At 45.5% G+C, this 22,685-nt stretch overlaps 1 protein-coding gene across 1 annotated transcript in view; it reads left to right on the plus strand.

Annotated features, from left to right (window-relative positions):
- SIAE (sialic acid acetylesterase) overlaps positions 1–16,478 on the plus strand; it is a 37,953-nt gene extending 21,475 nt beyond the window's left edge. Inside the window, exons 6-10 of the mRNA XM_082273540.1 lie at positions 6,652–6,761; positions 8,099–8,232; positions 11,103–11,257; positions 12,865–13,060; positions 16,240–16,478. Coding sequence (XP_082129666.1) covers positions 6,652–6,761; positions 8,099–8,232; positions 11,103–11,257; positions 12,865–13,060; positions 16,240–16,467 — 823 coding nt within the window. The 3' untranslated portion in view covers positions 16,468–16,478. The remainder of the gene's footprint in view (positions 1–6,651; positions 6,762–8,098; positions 8,233–11,102; positions 11,258–12,864; positions 13,061–16,239) is intronic.
- The last annotated feature ends 6,207 nt before the right edge of the window (positions 16,479–22,685 follow it).

Below are 22,685 nucleotides of genomic sequence, written 5' to 3' on the forward strand. Positions count from 1 at the left end.
GAAACCTTAAGAATTTAGAAAAGATCTGTAAAGAGTGGACCAAAATCCCTCCTGCGATGTGAGCAAACCTGGTAACCAACTACAAGAAACATCCTACCTCTGTGCTTGCCAACAAAGGGTTTTGCCACCCAAGTACGAAGTCCTGTTTTAATAGGAGATTAAATATTTACAGTATCTCACAAGTGAGTACACCCCTCCACATTTTTGTAAATATTTTTTTATTATAACTTTTCATGTGACAACATTGAAGAAATGACACTTTGCTACAATCTAAAGTAGTGAGTGTACAGCTTGTATAACAGTGTAAATTTTGCTGTCCCCTCAAAATAACTCACACAGCCATTAATGTCTAAACCGCTGGCAACAACCGTGAGTACACCCCTAAGTGACAATGTCCAAGTTGGGCCCAATTAGCCATTTTCCCTCCCTGGTGTCATGTGACTCGTTAGTGTTACAAGGTCTCAGGTGTGAATGGGGAGAGTAGGTGTGTTAAATTTGGTATTCTCGCTCTCAATCTCTCATACTGGTCACTGGAAGTTCAACATGGCACCTCAATGCAAAGAACTCTCTAAGGCAGGACCTCCCAAACTGTGGGTCGCGACCGAGCCGCATCTGAGTGGGTTGCCGACAGCGTTAGAGCAGTCAGATCAGCAGTGGGAGAAAAAAAAAATTGCCATTTAAAAGCCAACTAGGGGCGCCGGACGTATTGCTGGCTATGGGGGGTTCCCGGCTGACGTCGTTGGGAGCGGTGCCGATGCATGCGTCAGTCACTGTCCGACTCCGTCACCTTCCCGCCGGTTCCCGCCGCCGTCAGAGCGAAGAGAGGAGCAGCGCGCCGTGGACGTCTCGGAGTGTGGAGTGACAGGAGTCGAGCCAGCCTCCTGCCCAGGAGAGCAGGTAAGTGAACAGTGAGCTGCAGTGGGCAACAATCCGGGCACAGTAAGTAGCAGTGCTGTGCCATGCCTGTACCTACTGTGCCATGCCTGTACCTACTGTGCCATGCCTGTACCTACTGTGCCATGCCTATACCATGACCTGTGCCATGCCTATACCATGACCTGTGCCATGCCTATACCATGACCTGTGCCATGCCTATACCATGACCTGTGCCATGCCTATACCATGACCTGTGCCATGCCTATACCATGACCTGTGCCATGCCTATACCATGACCTGTGCCATGCCCTTACCATGACCTGTGCCATGCCCTTACCATCTCCTTTACCATGACCTGTGCCATGACCTGTACCATGACCTGTGCCATGCCTGTACCATGACCTGTACCATGACCTGTGCCATGCCTGTACCATGACCTGTGCCATGCCTGTACCATGACCTGTGCCATGCCTGTACCATGACCTGTGCCATGCCTGTACCATGACCTGTGCCATCTCCTGTACCATGACCTGTGCCATCTCCTGTACCATGACCTGTGCCATCTCCTGTACCATGACCTGTGCCATCTCCTGTACCATGACCTGTGCCATCTCCTGTACCATGACCTGTGCCATCTCCTGTACCATGACCTGTGCCATCTCCTGTACCATGACCTGTGCCATGACCTGTGCCATCTCCTGTACCATGACCTGTGCCATCTCCTGTACCATGACCTGTGCCATCTCCTGTACCATGACCTGTGCCATCTCCTGTGCCATGACCTGTGCCATCTCCTGTGCCATCTCCTGTGCCATGACCTGTGCCATCTCCTGTGCCATGACCTGTGCCATCTCCTGTGCCATCTCCTGTGCCATCTCCTGTGCCATCTCCTGTGCCATCTCCTGTGCCATCTCCTGTGCCATCTCCTGTGCCATCTCCTGTGCCATCGCCTGTGCCATCTCCTGTGCCATGGCCTGTGCCATCTCCTGTGCCATGGCCTGTGCCATCTCCTGTGATATGGCCTGTGCCATCTCCTGTGCCTTGCCCTGTGCCATTAATTAAGTGTATTCAATAATAAATTGAAAAGTAGTAAATTGATATTTTTAATTCAACATCCCCCTCCCTTTAAAATATGCAAAATTATTATTATTATTTGCATTTATATAGCGCCAATAAATTCTGTAGCGCTTTACAATATTCAATTACAAGCAAGTGGGTCCCGAAAAAAATCTGTATTCATAAGTGGGTCTCGGCCCAAAAAAGTTTGGGAAGCCCTGCTCTAAGGATCTGAAAAAAAGAATTGTTGCTCTACATAAAGATGGCCTAGACTATAAGAAGATTGCCAAGACCCTGAAACTGAGCTGCTGCAGCACGGTGGCCGGGTCCATACAGCAGTCTAACAGGACAGGTTCCATTCAGAACAGGCCTTGCCATGGTCAACCAAAGAAGTTGAGTGCACATGTTCAGCGTCATATCCAGAGGATGTTACATAGTTACATAGTTACATAGTTAGTGAGGCTGAAAAAAGACACAAGTCCATCCAGTTCAACCTATGATGTGTGTGTGTGTTTGCTTTTAACCGTACATTGTATACCCCTGTATGTTGTGGTCTTTAAGGTGTCCATCCAATAGTTTTTTGAAACTATCAATGCTCCCCGCTGATACGACTGCTTGCGGAAGAGAATTCCACATCCTTACCGCTCTTACAGTGTCTTTCGGAAATAGAAGTATGAGTGCTGCCAGCATTGCTGCAGAGGTTGAAGTGGTGGGGGATCAGCCTGTCAGTGCTCAGACCATACGCCGCACACTGCATCAAATTGGTCTGCATGGCTGTCATCCCAGAAGGAAGCCTCTTCTAAAGATGATGCACAAGAGAGCCGCAAACAGCTTGCTGAAGACAAGCAGACTAAGGACATGAATTACTGGAACCATGTCCTATGGTCTGATGAGACCAAGATAAACATATTTGGTTCAGATGATGTCAAAGTGTGTGTGATGGAAACCAGGTGAGGAGTACAAAGACAAGTGTGTCTTGCCTACAGTCAAGCATGGTGGTAGAGGAGTGTCATGGTTTGGGGCTCCATGAGTGCTGCTGGCACTGGGGAGCTACAGTTCATTGAGGGAACCAGGAAAGCCAACATGAACTGTGACATACTAAAGTAGAGCATGATTTCCCCCCCCCCCCCCCCCTTGGAGTCTGGCCTGCAGGGCAGTATTCCAACATAATGACCCCAAACACACCTCCAAGGCGACCACTACCTTGCTAAAGAAGCTGAGGGTAAAGGTGATGGACTGGCCAAGCATGTTTCCAGACCAAAACCCTATTGAGCATCTGTGGGGCATCCTCAAATGAAAGGTGGAGGAGTGCATGGTCTCGGCGAACATCCACCAGCTCCGTGATGTCATCATGGAGGAGTGGAAGAGGACTCCAGTGCAACCTGTGAGCCCTCGTGAACTCCATGCCCAAGAGGGTTAAGGCAGTGCTGGAAAAAATGGTGGTCACACAAAATATTGACACTTTGGGCCCAACTTGGAAATTTCCACTTAGGGATGTACTCACTTTTGTTGCCAGCGGTTTAGATATTAATGGCTGAGAGTTAATTTGACGGGACAGCAAATTTACACTGTTATATAAGCTGTACACTCATTACTTTACATTGTAGCAAAGTGTCATTTCTTCAGTGTTGTCACATGAAAAGATAGAATAACTATTAACAAAAATGTGAGGGGTGCAGGTCTGGTGCAAGGATTTTTGCCGCTCTAGGCAAATAAAAATTGCTGCCCCCCTATATGCTCTCCCATGCCCCATCCCAAGTCGCTGAAGGGGTTAAAACCAGTGGCGGCTGGAGCTCCATCGGTCGGGGGGGGCAGCATATGGACCCCCCCATCACTCTAGAGTCCAGTCCACACCATATCACCCCCCCCCCCCCCGGGCACCAGTCCACTTACCTTTTTCCTCCGGACGGCAATGGCTTCCCCCTCAGTCTCCTCCCTCCTTCCCCGCCAATAGAATGCCTTCTCCTTTGGCTAATTGGGAAACTGATCTCAGGACCCGCTTCCTGATTGGCCGGGAGGAGAATCGGTGTGGCAATAGCAAATATCTATTTGCTATTGTCACACAACTGGGTGGGCCCAGGGCAAAGTGCTCTGCTCCCCGAGCCCACCCTCTTTTGAAACCTATTAGAGCCTGGCTCTAATCGCGTGCTTCAAGAAAAAAAAAAACCCATGCGTCCTGCATGTAGATTAGGGGGCCGGATGCATGGATGGGTGGGGGCGGCACCCCTGCGCCCCTAATGGACTGGTCGCCCGCCACTGGTTAAAACCCCTTCTGTGACTTACGGTAAGTCACTTACCTTGGGTCAGGCTCTGCCGGCACCCCCTGCTAAACTGCGCCCTAGGCGGCTGCCTAGGTCGCCTTACTGGTAGCACCGGCCCTGGAGGGGTGTACTAACTTTTGTGAGATACTGTTTTCCTCACTGAACTCCATTTATAATCTTTTGTATCATGTGTTTTTTCTGAATTGTTGGTTGATATTCTGGCTCTATCATTTAAAATACACTTATGATAAAAATGATAGACCCTTCATTTCTTTGTAAGTTGGGAAACTTACAAGATCTTGCAGGGGATTCAATTATTTTCCCCTCTGTACCTGGGCTGAGATACCAGCTCAGAGATAACACAATCATGCTGTGCCTGTGCTGTTCATGGCTGTATTCACAAATGTCCAACAGATCAGCCCCTGCTGCTGCCGCCTCTCACCTTGTGATTTACTACAAGTCGCATTGTCATTGTTTGATCACTCGACAGGAAACTGAGTAAAATGCTTCTCCTGCCTGCAGCAGACTGATGACCTTATCTTAGCCTAGGGGAAATTGCTGTAACTCAAGGGAGACTTTTTAATGTTAAAAGGTGGAGCTTGTAGGGCCCTAAGGATAGCCTTGACCTCTTTTGAGTTACAGAATTGCTGCATTTCAGACTCCTTAGATGAAACTTTGAGATATATATGGCAGTGGGTGGAGTGCTAGGTAGGAAGATGTGCAGCAGAAAAAAAGGAACCAGACCTTGTTAGTAACTCGCGTGTTTGTTCCTCTTGCATAGAAACTCAAATTTAGAAATAACTATTAACAAATCCTAATCCGTAAAAGTCCATATAATTGTGACTGCAATGTGCAAGTAGAAGTACTTGCATGTTTTTGCAGCGCTTGCCTAGGAGTGATGTACACTCACCGGCCCCTTTATTCGTTACACCTTGCTAGTACCGGGTTGGACCCCCTTTTTGCCTTTAGAACTGCCTTCATTCTTCATGGCGTAGATTCAACAAGGTGTTGGAAACATTCCTCAGATTTTGGTCTACATTGACATGACGGCATCACGCAGTTGCTGCAGATTTGTTGGCTGCACATCCATGATGAGAATTTCCCATTCCATCACATCCCAAAGGTGCTCTTTTGGATGAGATCTGGAGAATGTGGAGGCCATTGGAGTACAGTGACCTCATTGTCATGGTGAAGAAACCAGTGGTGAGATGATTTGAGTTTTGTGACATGGAGCATTATCCTGCTGGAAGGAGTCATCAGAAGATGGGGACACTGTAGTCTTAAAGGGATGGACATGGTCGGAAACAATATTCAGGGAGGCCGTGGAATTTAAACAATGCTCCATTGGTACTAAGGGGCCCAAAGTGTGCCAAGAAAATATCCCCCACACCATTATACCACCACCACCAGTCTGAACCGGTGATACAAGGCAGGATGGATCCATGCTTTCATGTTTACACCAAATTCTGACCCTACCATCTGAATGTGTCAGCTGAAATCGAGGCTCATCAGACCAGGCAAAAGTGTTTTCAGTCTTCTATTGTCCAATTTTAGTGAGTCTGTGCAAATTGTAGCCTCAGTTTCCTGTTAGCTGACAGGTGTGGCACCCGGTGTGGTCTTCTGCTGCTGTAGCCCATCTGCTTCAAGGTTCAATGGGTTGTGCATTCAGAGATGGTATTCTGCATACCTTGGTTGTAACGAGTGGTTACTGTTGCCTTTCTATCATCTCGAAGCAGTCTGCCCATTATCCTGACATCAACAAGGCATTTTCTTCCAGAACCTGCACTCACTGGATATTTCTCTTTTTCGGACCATTCTCTGTAAACCCGAGAGATGGTTGTGTGTGAAAATCCCAGTAGATCAGCAGTTTTTGAAATACTCAGACCAGCCTGTCTGGCACCAACAACCATGCTAGGTTCAAAGTCACCTAAATCCCCTTTCTTCCCCATTCTAATGCTCGGTTTTGACTAAAACAAGTCGTCTTCACCATGTCTAGAAGTCTAAATGCATTGTTACTGCCATTTGATTGGCTGATTAGCAATTTGTGGTACCAAGCAATTGAACAGGTGTATCTAATAAAGTGGCTGCTGAGTATAGATCACAAGTTGTATGGGACTACCATATCCACAATTTTATATGGCTTTTATTTTATTCTATGATTAGTTAAGTGTGTGTGTGGGTTTTTTTTTTTTTTTTCTGATTTGATGCTGGAAACGCATCTATCAGTTCACATGCAATGGTTATTACTTACACACAGACTATTGGTGATATACATTTTTCCTACACATTCAAGTGATTTTTTTTCACTTCGTGCTTGCAGCCTTTTTCACATGCTTGTGTGCAGATAATCACATACAAAATTTAGTATTCAGATTTATTTTGCTCTGAGGTTTACTTGTCTATTATGGTTTTCTATACTGTACACTAACTGCATCCTTTTTATATCTTTCTCTAAAAGTTTTCCATTTTTTGACATTCTGGCCGGTCCGTGCAATTACTCCGTCTTGTGGAATGCCATGATTCACCCCCTCCTCAACATGACAATTAAAGGAGCAATCTGGTATCAAGGTAAATATTATTCTATGATTGCAGTATGACCCGTTATAAAAGCTCTAACATGACATTGGCCATTGTACAAATAAGCGATAGCAATCAAAGGCAAATCCTGCTTACTGGGTGTTTCATTTCAGTCATATGCTATATGGCCAAAAGTATGTAAACTCCGCTCTCATTGAGTTCACATTTCAGAGAGATGTGCTCTTCCACCCTCGTGGTAACCGTTTGGGGAAGGCTCTTTAACTATTTTGCCACGATTTTGCCCCCCCATGTACAAAGTCAGCTCCATATAGACCTGGTTTGACCAGTTTGGTGTGGAGGAACTCAAGTATTCTGTACAGAACCCTGAGCTCAACCCTACTGAGCTGAATTTTTGTTATGAATTGGATCATCGATTGTGAGCCAGGTCTTCTCCATCCAACTTCAGTACCTGACCTTGGAAATGGGCGCACATTCTGCAGACCAATTCCAAAATCTTGTGGAAAGCCTTGTTAGAGGAGTGGAGGATGTTATAGTTGCAAAAGGCTACCAGTTCCATATTAATGGCTGTGATTCTGGGCTGGGATGTTCAAGGTTGAACTGGATAGACTATTGTCTTCAAGCTTACTGACTATGTAACTATGCAAGTGCACTGCAAGAAATCAACTTCATAACCGTGCATGAAGCTTCACCTGTGATGACCATTTATATAATGATAAACAATCATTGAATATAACAAAGGAAAATATTGTTTTGCACACACTTCGACCTGGACAAACTTTTCCTTTTTCGGTAATAATGCTGTATTGATTGAACCTTCTCACTTTTGCACCGTCCCTTTCTGAAAGATACTCTTCTTTTATCACAACATTTTAAAACAAACGACCATATTGTTTATGGCTGGAACTAGCGATTGTAATTAAAGTAGAATACAAATCGTGTGCTGAGACAAGGACAGTTGCTGTGCTGCAGTACTAATCCAAAAACATGGCCTGCATAGCTCATGTACCAATGTGGTTGCCCTCATGTAATTTAAACCTGAAAAATGTTAGCATGGTAAAGAGCAGATTTTATTTGAAAAAGATTTATAAAACAAAACTTCATAACACTCCCATGGAATTTTCAATGGAAAGAGAGAGCACTGCTCCCCAACCCAGTGCATTAGTATGTGGATGACAAAACGCGCCAGGGTGTGGCTGCAATGGCATTCATCATCATACTATTGCACTGGGTTGGTGAGCGGTGCCCCTTCACTGTAACCGGCGGGGGAATCTCTATCTTAGGTTGGAGCACCAATGCAAGTTTCACTAGATCACTCCCATGATATTGCCACATTGTAACAAGTTTTTGTTTTTCTATGCTGATTGCAGGGGAGCAGAACACAGGCATGAACACCAATCTGTATAATTGCACTTTTCCGGCCCTCATCTCAGACTGGAGACGTAGCTTCCATGAGGGCTCCCTCGGCCAGACAGACCCCAACTTCCCCTTTGGCTTTGTTCAGGTAACAAATTTTATTTTTTATATTCTGAGAAAGCAGAGTCCTGAGCATGGATTGCACCTAAAATATCTGGAAGATGGGGGGGTGTTGGGGTTCCTTATACTTTATGTATGCAGCTTCTCTTCTTTTGTATCACAGGTTTGTGTTGCCTTTCTAAACCTTTCTAAAATGGATTCTCTGTAGCACCACCACCTAGCTGTGGGTCGTAAAGCCAGTTCCTATGCCGAGGCCTATAGTAAAAAGTCTGTGGTGGCGAGTCCAAAACGTCAGTAACTATCCCTCAGGTTCACTGCTTTTGTCGGGTTCCTTGTATACACCGCCTCAGATGACGCACTTACATATTTGAGAGGCCTCTAATTATTCGGAGACTACAGGCCTAGTTCACAAGAAGGTCCTAGCAACACCTGAAGCCCATGAGAAGTGGGGGTCCAGGTTACCAGGCTAATACAAGCAGAGGAAGTTTTGCTATTGGCAGGCAGATCCATCTCCATTAGTCCACCACTCATTCCCTACCAGAACCATTTGTAATCTCCACACTCCCGAAGTGTAGGCTTTACTGTATCCTAAAGATTGGTCCAGCCCAGCATTTTTATTTATTAAATGAATGCATCAGTTATATAAACAGACCAGCACTTATAGGCGCAGTCTATACTGTTACCTTAAGCCATGTGAAAATTCTCGCCAAGTCGAATTTGGCTTACTTGTACTGACAGTCCCCACCGAACACACCGATATTTTATTATTGAATTTCTTTCACACATATACACTTTGCCACATCTTTTGAATTCCGTCGACTATTTGTTTAAATCGTCAAATGTAGAGTTAAAATGACCACTTAAAGTGTTACTAAACCCAGGAGCCTGCATTCACTATATCTGGTCTCCCAAAATGCACAGAACATGGAAATGCAATTATATTAGTAAATCTAAACAGATGTAGCACCCTCCTAGTTAGGTAGGTGCTAGGTAAAAGCATCTATGCTCTTTCTGCTTCAGGGGAGCCGGATCTATTAGGTTGCCTGTCGCATGTCTCCAGGTGTGATTCACTGGGTATATCCCCACTGTATCCAATGAGGGAGCTTGTTGGACAGTGTAGGAAACCCAGCCAGTGACACGTTGGCTTTTATGGGAGTCCCAGTGGGAGGGCATTCTTGCAATGCATCATGGGATTGCTCATAAATACAGAGGGGACATGTGACAGGGCGTCTTTGGCAGGAAGCAGAGTCCCAGGAGCAGGTGGACGGCTGTCTCTCCTCCTGCAGAGTGTGAGGAAGGTGGTCTTGGGCGGTCGGCCTAGTGAACCGGGTGTGGAGCGGAGCTGCAGAGGATCCAGAGTGCTGACAGTGGAGTTGCTGGCAGTCTCTTGGGGAAAACAGTGTCCGTGAGTACTGATGGACCTGCCAAAGGGTCTGGCCCAGGAAGGGGGACCACTCCAGTGAAGTCAGGGGATCAAGGAGCTAACTCACACAGGGAGTATGATAGTAAAGGGGGTGCCAAGTACAAAGCCCTGAAGAATATGAACAAAAGGGGTGCCAGGAAGGGCCCTGAAGTGTGTTCTACAGTACAGCTTCTCTAAAGCAGTCCATTTATCACTACTTCAGCGCTATTGCCAAGGTGAAGCAGCAGCCTTGCCACATTCAGTAATATTCAGTCATCCCAGCCGATTGTGCATAGTGTATAAAGTTGGGAGTATCCCACTCCTTCCCTTCTCCTACCCAAGTTCTCAATAAAAACACAAAAAACAAAGCTACTGGACTGTTTCCTGACTGAGCTAAGACACTTGGGAAAATGTTGAACTGTCATGTTGCTAATGGTAACCCAGGGGAACCGGTAACCAGCTCCCAAGGGAGTAGTGCTGCACTGCTATATACTGCTAATGAGGAAAGGTGTTTAGCAGTCTTGTGACCTCTATCAGTGTCTGGTTTAAAGCTTGTAGGAGGCGCTTTCATTCTCCTCTGTCCTATGAGGCTGCATAACCCCTGAATTTGTCTGGACAGTGCTGATTGGCCATGTGCTGAACACATGCGCACTCCCAAAAGAATAAGAAACTCTCTAGCAATACACACCAAACTGAGCATGTGCAGAGTGCCTCCAAGACTCTGTACTATCAGCAGGTGGATTGGGGACAGTAAAAGAAGGGGGAGGATAATAGAAGACAGGATCAAACAGCCTTTTTACACAATGCAGAGGATTAACCCCTTGGGTTCCACAGTGAGTATAACAAGCATGCTGTACTGCATATACAGACTGATTTTACTGTTATGGGTTTAATAACACTTTAACTTGTTTCAGTGTCTGGTGCTATAATACTCACAAATATTTTCTAGTCAAATACTATTTTCTCTGTCAGCATATTTGTTTCAAAACGGGTGCACAGTCTTTTCCTAACGTCCCTAACTTAGGCTTGTGGCTGCCCTAGCATACCTGCACAGGAAAGAGTCTGTAACTGGTTGAGTCCATCTTGGCAGTATCCAGCAGCTGGTGGTGTTCAGGGTGGACTGCAGGTCCCAGCAATCCCCCCTACATGTGGAAATTTCCTAGAGGCAGGCAAAGCTTTCTCTGGCAGCTGCAGCAACTGTCTCTTCCCATGCAGAATCTGTCTGTCTGGGCAGAGTTCTCCCCTCTTATTTATTAACAGCACAGGGAGAGAGACAAAGTTCAGCAAGAAGTGTGGGAAATTAGGTTAACTCTTTCCCTCCTGGCTGGGGCAGGATCTGTCCGGGAGCGGTGCCGTCACCCATAGGCCCCCATGACCCAGCCGTTGTCTGTGCTCTCCCCTCCGTTTTAGTAAATCCTAAAGTTGATTGTACAGCCAGATTGTATCGTGTTGTACTATATCTGATTTTTTTTTTTTTTTGTTCATTGTTCCCCCAGCTATCTACATTCCAGAAATCCCAACAAAAAGACAACTATCCTGTGATCCGATGGCACCAGACTGCTGATTTTGGCTACGCACCTAACCCAAAGATGCCAAACACATTCATGGCTGTGACCATGGACCTCGGAGATGAAACGTCACCGTACGGCAGGTCAGACGAAAGGAATGCATTTCTGTTCTGACCAATCTGTTTTCTGTGTCATGAAGTTCTGATTTGAAAAAGCTGAACTTCAGGAATACCGCTAAATCCACAGATGAAATCATATGGCAGCCGTTTTACCCATCAAAGTAGTTCTATTTTTGTCCATCCAGTCTAGAGATTTACACAGCTCTGCCGCACAGCACAGTGCCAGAAGACCCTTGTCATGTAACTGGACAGTAAAATGAGAAGCCACATGCTGATGATCTAGATAATGAGACCTGATCATTGTGTGTGTGTGTGTGTGTGTGTGTGTGTGTGTGTGTGTTTTTGTGTGTGGTTTTTTTTTTTTTTTTCCCCGGACAAATACTGTACTGAATAAACGAAATGTACCATCTGATATTCTACTAGAAAAATGTTTGTGTTTTGTCCCTTCGAACAATTTCAGATGAACTGTCATGATTGGCTGTGAACTAACACTCAGATTATCGCACGATCTTGTGGAAAGCTGTATTTTAGTCCAATTTTCTGATGGTGTGTACTAGACTTAAAGCGGTTGTAAACCCAAAAAGTAAAAAAAAAAAAAAAAAAAAAAAAAAAAAACCTGCAAGACAAAGGCATAATGAGCTAGTATGCATCGCATGCTAGCTCATTATGTATTACCTTAGAACAAAGCCCCGACACGGACCCCCGGACATCGCTGCGGGCGCCACCGTGATCCCTCGCCATCTCTTCCGGGTTCGGCGGCTCCGGCGCTGTGATTGGCCGGCGCTGCGATGACGTCACTCCCGCGCATGCGCGCGGGAGTGAATTTCTGGCAAGCTCCCGGCAACCAAAACTGAAGGTCCCCCCGGACCTTCAGAGCGCATGCGCGGCTGCATGCACTGCAAATATCTCCTAAACCGTGCCGGTTTAGGAGATATTAATTATACCTACAGGTAAGCCTTATTATAGGCTTACCTGTAGGTAAAAGTGTAAAAAAACATGATACTACCGCTTTAAGGCTCGTACACACTTGCCGGAAATAGGACGAAATATCCTCCGATATTTTTCTCTCTTGCTCAGCGTTCATTACAGTTTTTAGTTGACAGTGCATAAATGTTCACAATTTCTCTGTGTAGTGTACCCCACTTTAGGGCTGGTCATAGATTTTTATTTTTCAATCAGCCAGGGAGCTAATCGAATAAAACCAATTGATTCTGCCATCCACACAAGCGAGGTGAATGGAGGAAACAGCTCCCCCCCCCCCCCCCCCTGCAGTGCTATTGTATCCTGACAGCGGGACTCGGTCACTATATACTGATCAGCACTGCAGTTGCTGCTCAGATGAAGGTTTTCCAACAGTCCCGTTTTGACAGAAGTTGATTGTTGGATCGCTTTCTGTTGAGTGGAAATGGCCATTCTGTAGATGGATCGCAACTCGGCCAGTCCCTGTTGGAACTGTCCGAATTTCCATACATCTATGGCCAGTTTTAGTGAGTACCGCATGTAAAATAAGCTGACGAAAGACCAAGACAATATCTATAGTGGTGGTTTGGTGTGTGTTTTTATTTAACCAGCAGCAAACTTCAGCTTTAACCTCAGATTGTACCGAATTAAAGTGTTTTTTTCCTTTGCAGCGTTCACCCACGGGATAAAGGGACGGTAGGGTACAGGCTCTATCTAGGGGCACGCGCCATCGCCTATGGCGAGAAAAAAGTCCAGTTTCAGGGTCCGTTTCCAGTTCGTATTGACGTCTACTATGAATACCTGAACATGAATATTACATACGACCAGAAGCTCCGAATCACTGGAACCTGTGACAATATGTTTGAGGTGAGGAAGGAAGAAGTGATTACATTTTTGTACAGATCTACAGTGATTGATGGAACAAACTATCACCTGACTTAAGCCCCGTACACACGTACCGATTGTCGGCCGTAAATATTCGGCCGACGGCCGATTTGTAGGCTTGTTAGTATGATGCTTCCGACAGCGCATTTTCGGCCGAACAGAATCGGGTGTGCAGGCATTAAAATTTTTGTTGGCCAACACCAGAACGGCTGATTGTTCGCCAGTCAGTACAGATTTCGGCCGACAGACAGCCGATTGGCAAGACTGGGCATGCTCAGAAAAGAAAAGACAAGGAAAGTTAACCATCACATGACATCACTTCTGCAGTCGGCTGTTGTTGGCCGACAAAATTCGTGTGCAGTCTTTTGCAGTTTTCAACAGACATGACAGCCCTGGACAAAAGACGGGCGATCGTTCGGCCGACGATCAGTACGTGCGTACGGGGCTTTAGGCTGGCCATACACGGTGCTAATTTCTTTCCTTCAACTAAGACTTCCCATCAACACAGACAGTGCTGACGGGAATCAGCAATTATCTTCTCCCGGTAGGTGGGGGAAGCCCCCCCCAGACAGTGATTTTTGCTAGCGGCTATAGCAGCCGCTTGCAATAATCGGAAGCAAATCTGGCAGGCTGGTTGTACTCAAGTTGATCGATCAACTTGGTACATCCGGCCTGCCCATTAACCATTCAAGATTCGACCAGCCTAACGGGAGCAGTTCCAGGTAATTTTGTTTGGGGGGAGTGCTGTGCTTGTGTTGGGGGTATAAGTGGGGAGCTATGTCCCAGACTATGAAATCCTTGTTTTTTTATAGCAGACATAAAACCATGAGAAATGCCTAGAAGCCCATAGACAAGTCATTTTTTTTTGTTTGTTCAACCATTGGGTTGAATGAAAAAAAAAAAAGACTCCATTCCCTCATCCACACATTCAAAGTAGAAGGGGAAATCCTCTCTGCTGATGTATTCTGACAGAGGGGAGGCCCCCACCATCAGAATACACTGATCAATGCTGCCGGCGATCGAGCAGGGAAAATCTGACGGGGTGGTTGTAAAGCAGTCAGTTGATTGACTTCTGTACAACCAGCCTACTTCTATATGGAAAAAATGTCAGCCGGCCCCTGCTGAACTGGCCAGATTTCAATCCATGTATGGCTGGCTTAAGTCAGAAAATGTAAGATGCATTGTCCAAACTGCAACCCTTTGCTTGCCTACATCCAGCCCCTGGGGCACTAATCCTCCCACTGATACAAGATACTATTCTGCCAACTGACACCAACAGGGGGCACCATTTCTCCCACTGACGCCAATATTGGGGCACAATTCCTTCCAATGATGGGGCACTAATTTTCCCTCTAATACCAAATATGGAGAGGTTTACTCTCTCTGATGCCAGGAAAATGTCCACTCTCTGCACAGTCTGGCCCCCCTAAAGTCTGAAGGACTATAAACTGGCCCTTTGTTAAGACAGTTTGGAGACCCCGGTTCTATACCATCTACAGTGTAGTAAAGCAAACTGCGGTCCCTTTGAAGCACAGTTAACAGTACAGAGTGCAGTGTTCAGGAGTATATAATGGTCTGTCATTGCTGGTCAGCAAGTACAAAAACCAGTTCTAGATTTGTTGTCAGTGGGCATAAAAGTAAACCATAGATGCCTAAATATTAACAGATTAGGAGTGACACCTTGAAGGAATGGCAAATAAACATTTTATTGTTCTTTACTTCGCATGCTCACTTTTTGGCCATGCATTAAAGTGGGTGATTCTTCTTGGTGTATGGCTTGTAGAGTGTGAATTAAAGTAGAACTATGGGCAAAACTTTTTTTTTTTTTTGGATGGAGTAATTGAGCTATAACCCCTGTCCGATTTGTTTTCACCATCTGTGTCCCATTGCAGAGATTTCCATCCACTTCCTGTCCTATAGCCAAACAGGAAGTGAGAGGAAATCCCTGCAAAATTATAGAATTCCTTGGGACCCCCAGGTCACCAGAACTAGTGTCCCCATTAGAGGATTCCCCCCTCTTACTTATCTGGAGACAACCCAAAATGTTCTCTTTTTTTATATAATATATAATTTCCTTTCAATTCTAATGGAATACAGGACAAATATAGAGAGGGGGAATCTCTATAATGGGGGCACAGACAGCAATAAAAAGGGTCATGGGTACTAATCCCTCTCCACTCTATCCAAAACAAAAACAAAAAAAGTTTTGCCTTTAGTTATACTTTAAATGTAGCACCCTCCTAGGTAGGTTGCTAGGATGTATATAGTTAGAATAGTGTGGTCTCCTGCTTAACCGGTAACTAAGGCAAAATATAGTAGTTTTCCTGCCTAACGGGAAGACCGAATTGGTGTAGCCAGGGAGTTCTGTGTGTTTAACAAGTGTTACTGGATCTTGTATTCGCTTATCTGCATCCAGGCAGTTTTGGAAATTTCTGGGTGGACTGTAGTGATTCATGCAGGTCAGTGGCATGAATATAAATGCCACCCGCACCAACTTCCGGCATAGGGTCCTATGCATGCTGGGAAGTGGTATTTATATTCAGTGGGGAGACACAGGAAATGATCCTTTGCCCGGAGAGGAGAGTCCAGGGCGGAGGGGGTGCGCTGCCCTCCTCAGCACCTGCTGCCATGCGGCCTCAGGCTGGAGAGCTGACCCATGTGTTCTGAAGAGCTGACTGAGGGTAGCCATGCCTGGAAGGATTGGGATGTGACTCCTGTTCAGACCAAGGACCCCCCCCCCCAGCAAGTGTTGGGGGGCCAGCAATAACCCCCAGCAAGTGTTAAGGGGCCAGCAATAACCCCCATCAAGTATTTGGGGGGGCCAGCATTAAAATGTGCTTTTTGTCCTTTATTGCTAATAGAGAGATGGTGGTGGGGGTACAGACTGCAAAAAAACCGTTAACCACTATTCACATTTGTGTGACCATGCACAAGAAGAATAATTTTATTATCCAAAGGCCTGATTCCTACTTATACAACGTTCTTCTGAGCAATTTCATCAAAGTATGAAAATGCAGACGCACAATTGTGAGTCTAGCCAGCCAAAAGATCGTTTCTTTGTCTAAAGCAAAATGTTTTTGGTGGACTAGGGCTTTGAAAATTGTGACTACAAAATAGTGTGTGCTTGCCATAACAGTGACCTCCCTTCTGTCTGTCTCCAGGTATATTGCAGCACTGCCAAAGGCAAAAGCTACCAGTGGGTACCTGTAAAGGCCTCCGATCTGATTATATCTGCAAAAGCAGTCACCATCTCATTTAAAGGATGCCCGAATGTTCAAGGAGTCCGCTATGCCTGGAATGACTGGCCATGCGAGTACAAGCGATGTTCACTCTACAGCGCCCAAAAGCAACTTCCTGCTCCTCTTTTTGTGAAATATTTTACCACTTGAACGCTTTTTTTTTTTTTTTTGATGGTGTACTGCGATATTAAGTAAGAAATGCTTACGCAGTTGACCTCCATTTCTTGGTAAACGGGAACTTTGCACACTGATAATCTCAGGATCGTTACTTTAATGGTGTGTGGTAAAAGATACCTGTCATGTATCTGTCGCGAAGCTAGCCATTCTGGTAGGCTAGGAAACGGGCATGGCCCCTGGCTTAAATCATAATGCCTATATCCAGATTAAAGACGGCAAACTATAAAAAAAAAAAAAAAAAAACTTGGGTTTATTTGGGGGTAATTATACATAAAGAAGTTTTCCATCTCTTAAAAGTGCTTGTGCATATTGTCAAAAGTATTGGGACGCCTGCCTTTTACACACACATGAACTTTAATGGCATCCCAGTCTTAGTCCGTAGGGTTCAATATTGAGTTGGCCCACCCTTTACAGCTATGATGGCTTTAACTCTTCTAGGAAGGCTATCCACAAGGTTTAGGAGTGTATTTATAAGAATGTTTGTCAAACTTTCCCATAGACACACTCCTAAACCTTGTGGACAGCCTTCCCAGAAGAGTTGAAGCTGTTATAGCTGCAAAGGGTGGGCCAACTCAATATTGAACCCTACGGACTAAGACTGGGATCCCATTAAAGTTCATGATGTGCATGTAAAGGCAGGAGTCCCAATACTTTTGACAACATAATGTATGTCTAAACATTCTGTAATAGCCATGGCCGGCTTATGTTGGGGCAAGAGGAGACACTGGAACGTTGCCCTTTTTTTCTTTGGACACACAAGGACATTGTATTCTGACAGCTGGACCTTTGATTATCAGAATACACTGATCATTGGCTGCAGCTGCTAATCAATGGAAATGTTTACAATATGTTGATTAAAGAATTGATTTCTGTGGAGTGGGATAATTCACATGCTGAGCTAAACTTTTTTTTTTTTTTTTGCGCACAGGAACTTTGTGCCCAGTGCAGTATGGCAAATATAAATACTGAGATGAATTACATATGATTTTTATATTTATGATACATAGGATTTACCTGCTTAAAAATTTGCATTTCTGTCCATCTGGCTCTGAGTTTTTTTTTTTTTTGCAGTTCTTACACACAGCATAGTCCCCTCTGGCAGATGAGAGGACCTGATCTTTCTCTGCTGCAGTTTCACTTTTACTTACAGGTCCCTGCCCGGTGTTCTGCCGAAGCTTGCCGAGGTCTCCAAACACATTATTGCCTATGAGTGTACACCAGGAATAATTGGAGATTTTGACCACTTGCTGTTTTCACACAAACCCGGCAGTCTATACACTCCAGTAGATGCTATAATTAGTGCAGATTGTTAGTCCACCTGATAGTAACCGAAACCTGGCCGCCTCCAAGTCGGTGACAACTAGCGGGTGGACTAACATTCTGCACTAATTATAGCATCTACCGGAGTGTATAGGCTGCCAGTGTTGTGTGAAAACACCAAGTGGTGGAAATCTCCATTATTCCTGGTGTACACTCACCGGAAGTAACGTTGTTGGGAGTTTTCGGCAGTACACCAGCCCTCATTTCATGACTGGCCATACATATTCAATCATCTTTTACAATTTTCTTTATACCAAAAATCATATAAGATGAGGTCAAACTAAACAACTTTCATTTGTATCCAGTTAGGCAGGCTCTTGCATTACATAGTTTAACCACTTCAATACAGAGCAGTTAGACCCCCTTCCTTCCCAAACCAATTTTCAGCTTTCAGCACTCTCACACTTTGAATGACAATTGCTCAGTCATGCTACACTGTAACCAAACAAAATTTTTATCATTTTTTTCACACAAATAGAGCTTTCTTTTAGTGGTATTTGATCACAACTGGGTTTTTTTTTTCTTCGTGATATAAGCAAAAAAACAGCAAAAATTTTGAAAAAAAAACACTTTTATTACCTATCACATTTTTCAAGGCCCTAGAGCACCAATACAATGGAAAAGTCCACAAAATGACCCCATTTTGGAAAGCAAACACTCCAACGTATATTCTATGAGGCATTATGGGTCCTTTGAACATGTCATTTTTTTCCACAAGTTTTTGGGAAAATGTGGGAAAAAAATAAAAACTTTTTTTTTTTTACACAAAGTTGTCAATTTATAGGATATTCCTAACACATAGCATGTACACAGCAAAAATGACACCCCAAAATACATTCTGCCACTCCTCCTGAGTATGGCAATACCACATGTGTGAGACTTTTTCACAGCCTAGCCATATAGAGGGGCCCAACATCCAAGGAGCATCATCATGCATCCTAGCCACTTGCCTAGGCCTATTTTTGACATTTGGTGTTTACAAGCTAAAATCAGTTGTTTTGCTAGAAAACTGCTTAGAACCCCCAAACATTATATATTTTTTTTTAGCAGAGACCCTAGAGATTAAAATGGAGATTATTGCAATATTTTTTATCACACCGTATTTGCGCAGCGGTCTTCCAAACGCAATTTTTTTGGAAAAAATTCACTTTTTTTAATTAAAAAATAAGAAACCAGTAAAGTTAGCCCAATTTTTTTCCATAATGTGAAAGATAATGTTACGCCGAGTAAATAGATACCCAACATGTCATGTTTCAAAATTGCGCACGCTCACGGAATGGCGACAAACTTTGGTACTTAAAAATCCCCATAGGCGACAATTTAAAAATTTCTACAGGTTGCCATCTTTGAGTTACAGAGGAGGTCTAGGGCTCAAATTATTCCCCTTGCCCTAACGATCGCGGCGATACCTCACATGTGTGGTTTGAACACCGTTTACATATGTGGGCGGGGTTTCCGTATGCGTTGCTTCTGCGCGCGAGCTAACGGGGACAGGGCGCTTTAATTTTTTTTTTTTACTATTTATTTTATTTATTATTTTTTATTTTTACACCGTTTAACAAAAAAAAAAAAATTATCATTTTTATTTCTATTACAAGAAATGTAAACATTACTTGTAATAGAAAAAGGCACGACAGGACCTCTTTTTTTTTTTTTTGTGAGATCTGGGGTCAAAAAGTCCTCAGATCTCACAAGTACACTAAAAGATAGAAAAAAAAAAAATAAAAATTATTATATAAAATGAAAAAAAAAAAGGACCTTTAAACCGGTTGCTAGGCAACAACATTTTCCTTAGCTCCGGTCCTCCAAGACCATAGAGTCAAGTGAGGGCAAGCTTGCCCTCACTCAACATCCTGTCTGTGAGGATCCGGTGTTCCGTGAGAATTACCTACCCGTGAGAAAAACCTACCCCTCGTCACTTCCGGTACTCGGCACTGTATGTAATGCAGCGGGTACATTAAAACAGCTGTGCTGAAATACGAGTGATCTCCGCTCCTGTCCCGGTCACTTCCCTGCTCTCGGATAGTAAATATAAAAGCGGCGGCTGTATGAAAACATAAATCACTGAGCCGAAAGCCGCTTTTATATTTACTTGCCGAGAGCAGGGAAGTGACCGGGACAGGTGCGGGGCTGACTCGTATGTCAGCACAGCTGTTTTAGGTAAGCGCCGCGTCGGTAGCTTTTTTCCACGGTACACCGTGATCGTTTTATACTAGTGCGCATGCGCACTAGTAAGCTCCTCTGTTCTGCCATTAGGTATCCGGCGCTCTGAGCATGCGCACTGCTGCGCTGCTCAGATGCTTCTGGCCGGAAGTGACGAGGGGTAGGTAATTCTCACGGAACACCGGGACCAGATCGTTTTCCCCGCTGCCGGCGGGTCCGGTAAGCGGGGAAAAGGACCGGACGCGGCGGGAGGGAGGGGGGGGCACCTATTCCGCCATCCCGGAAGGGTGATCCCACAGCGAATTCGCCGCTGGGACCACCCTTATCGGAAAGCCAACCGTCCACCGTTTAAAAAAATACCAGGGTTATGGCAGCTATCTGCTGCCATAACAACGGTATTTAGGTTTAAACGGAGGACGTATATAAACCTTTTTGGACTTGGACATGGTGGCTGTATGAAGGGTGGCAGGTACTCGGGTACTCCAATAGGCAGGTGACAGGTACTCGGGTACTCTGATGGGCAGGTGATAGGTACTGATGAGTAGTACTGATACTGATAGGTGATACTGTACTGATGGGTACTGATGATCAGTACTGATACGTGATAGGTACTGATGAGTAGTGATGGGTACTGATGAGCAGGCGGCAAGTACTCGGGTACTTCAGGCGTCAGGTACTCTGATGAGCAGGTGGAAGGTACTCGGGTACTCTGATGGGTAGGTGACAGGTACTCAGGTACTCTGATGACGGGTACTCCGTTGACATCAGAGTACCCGAGTACCCGTCATCAGAGTACCCGTCATCAGAGTACCCGAGTACCTGTCATCAGAGTACCCGAGTACCCGTCATCAGAGTACCCGTCATCAGAGTACCCGAGTACCTGTCATCAGCCCATCAGAGTACCCGAGTACCTGTCATCAGAGTACCTGATGGGCTGGTGACAGGTACTCGGGTACTTTGATGGGCTAGTGACAGGTGCTCTTTATTGGGGGGGGGCAATCAGTGTGTTTGGGGTGCACTGTATTTGGTAACTAGCTGTTACCACACTCTCTTCCTCACACAGGATCAGTGTGTGAGGAGGAGAACACGGTGACAGCTAGTTACCGTGTTCTCTGTTGACATTTGTGACCGGCTGTGATTGGACACAGCCGGTCACGTGGTAAAGAGCCAATTTCATTGGCTCTTTACCTAGATCGGGGATCGACTCTGTCCGAGGGACGAGCCTCGTCCCCGATTGCTGCTCTGCGCGCCCCCGGGGGCGCGCATGGCAGAGAGAACGAGCGGCTCGTGCTGGAGCCGCTCATGTGATCGGCTGTGATTGACACAGCCGATCACATGGTAAACAGCCAATTTCTATTGGCTGTTTACCTTGATCAGGGATGGGCTATGTCCGAAGGACGAGCCTCATCCCTGATCGCTGCGATGCGCGCCCCCGGGGGCGCGCAGTAGCAGCTAGAGCGGGCGGACGTCATATGACGGCCGCCCGGAACGGTAAAGCCATCCTGCCGGCGTCATATTACTATGCGCCAGTATGGATGTGGTTAAGGTAAATCTAAAGGAAAATTGTACAAGAGAATTGAACATGTACAACCAGCCTAAAGGCAAAAGCAGCACAGTGATGTGCTAATCTCTCTTGGATACTGCCCTATCCTCCTATCACCTTGCACTGAAAAATACCTTATGTATGCTGCATCCAGGGCTGATCATTAACTGGTAATTTGGTCCAGGAATGATAACATACGAGCGATGAGTTGCAGGAGAGGTCAGCCTCCCACATAGTTGTGCGCAGCCTATTGCATTAGGGTGTGCATTCCAAAGCTCAAACACCATGCATTTCTCTGCAGTCTCAGCTGCATGAGACGATGAATGGGAAGGGCTCTGAGCTGAGTGGCTTTCTGTTTATTCACAAACTGAAGCATAGTAATCACAGTTTACTATGATTCGGTTATGAATGAACACAATGAGTGAGTGTGTTCATTTTAGAGAAGCTAGGTGCTATCTACTAGCTCCCCCCCCCCCCCCACTCTCCAATCTGAAACATTCCCCGCAGAGATGAAGAGGGAAGCCAGCAGCACAGCGTTGCAGGGGGGCCAACATGGGGGAAGCCGGGGCAGTGTGGGGGGGGGGGGGGTGTTGAGATCAGCACTGCACCTAGTGATTAGGGTGTGCCTAGGCATGCCTATGGCCTCCCATTACTTTTAATGGGGCTGCTGCCCACAGCTAAAAGCCGGGAACCCTTGTAGAATCGCTCACATGTAATCCCTAATGGCCCCATTGGCAAGTGTGAATGGGGCCTAAAGGGTGAGTTCTCCTCTTCATTTTTTTTGTGAAAAAGTGAACTTAGCCTTCAGGCCCAATTCACACTTGCCATTTGCTTCAAATATCCTGGCTACTCCTCTTGACCCTGCGTGGTGCCTGTCCTGGGGGTTCACCATAGACCACAAAACAAAGCCCTGGAGTGAGTATAATGTGCTCATTGGTTAGTGCAGATGCGTGACTGTGCTGACCAATGAGATGCATATCTGAGGCTTTTTTCTTCTGGTAAAGTGTTTCTTGGTCATGCTGACCAGTGAGCGCTTGCCATTGCATGCGTAAGAGGCACGCACACAAGGTGTTCCTGGGCACATCTGAATTACCCCATGTGGCGCAGAGTCCCTGTTTAGAGCCCTGATGGGGCTCCTAAAAACTTGTTAAAATATTAATAAAAA

This window comes from Pelophylax lessonae (assembly GCF_965119305.1).
Source record: "Pelophylax lessonae genome assembly, chromosome: 12".
Taxonomy (NCBI): Eukaryota; Metazoa; Chordata; class Amphibia; order Anura; family Ranidae; genus Pelophylax; species Pelophylax lessonae.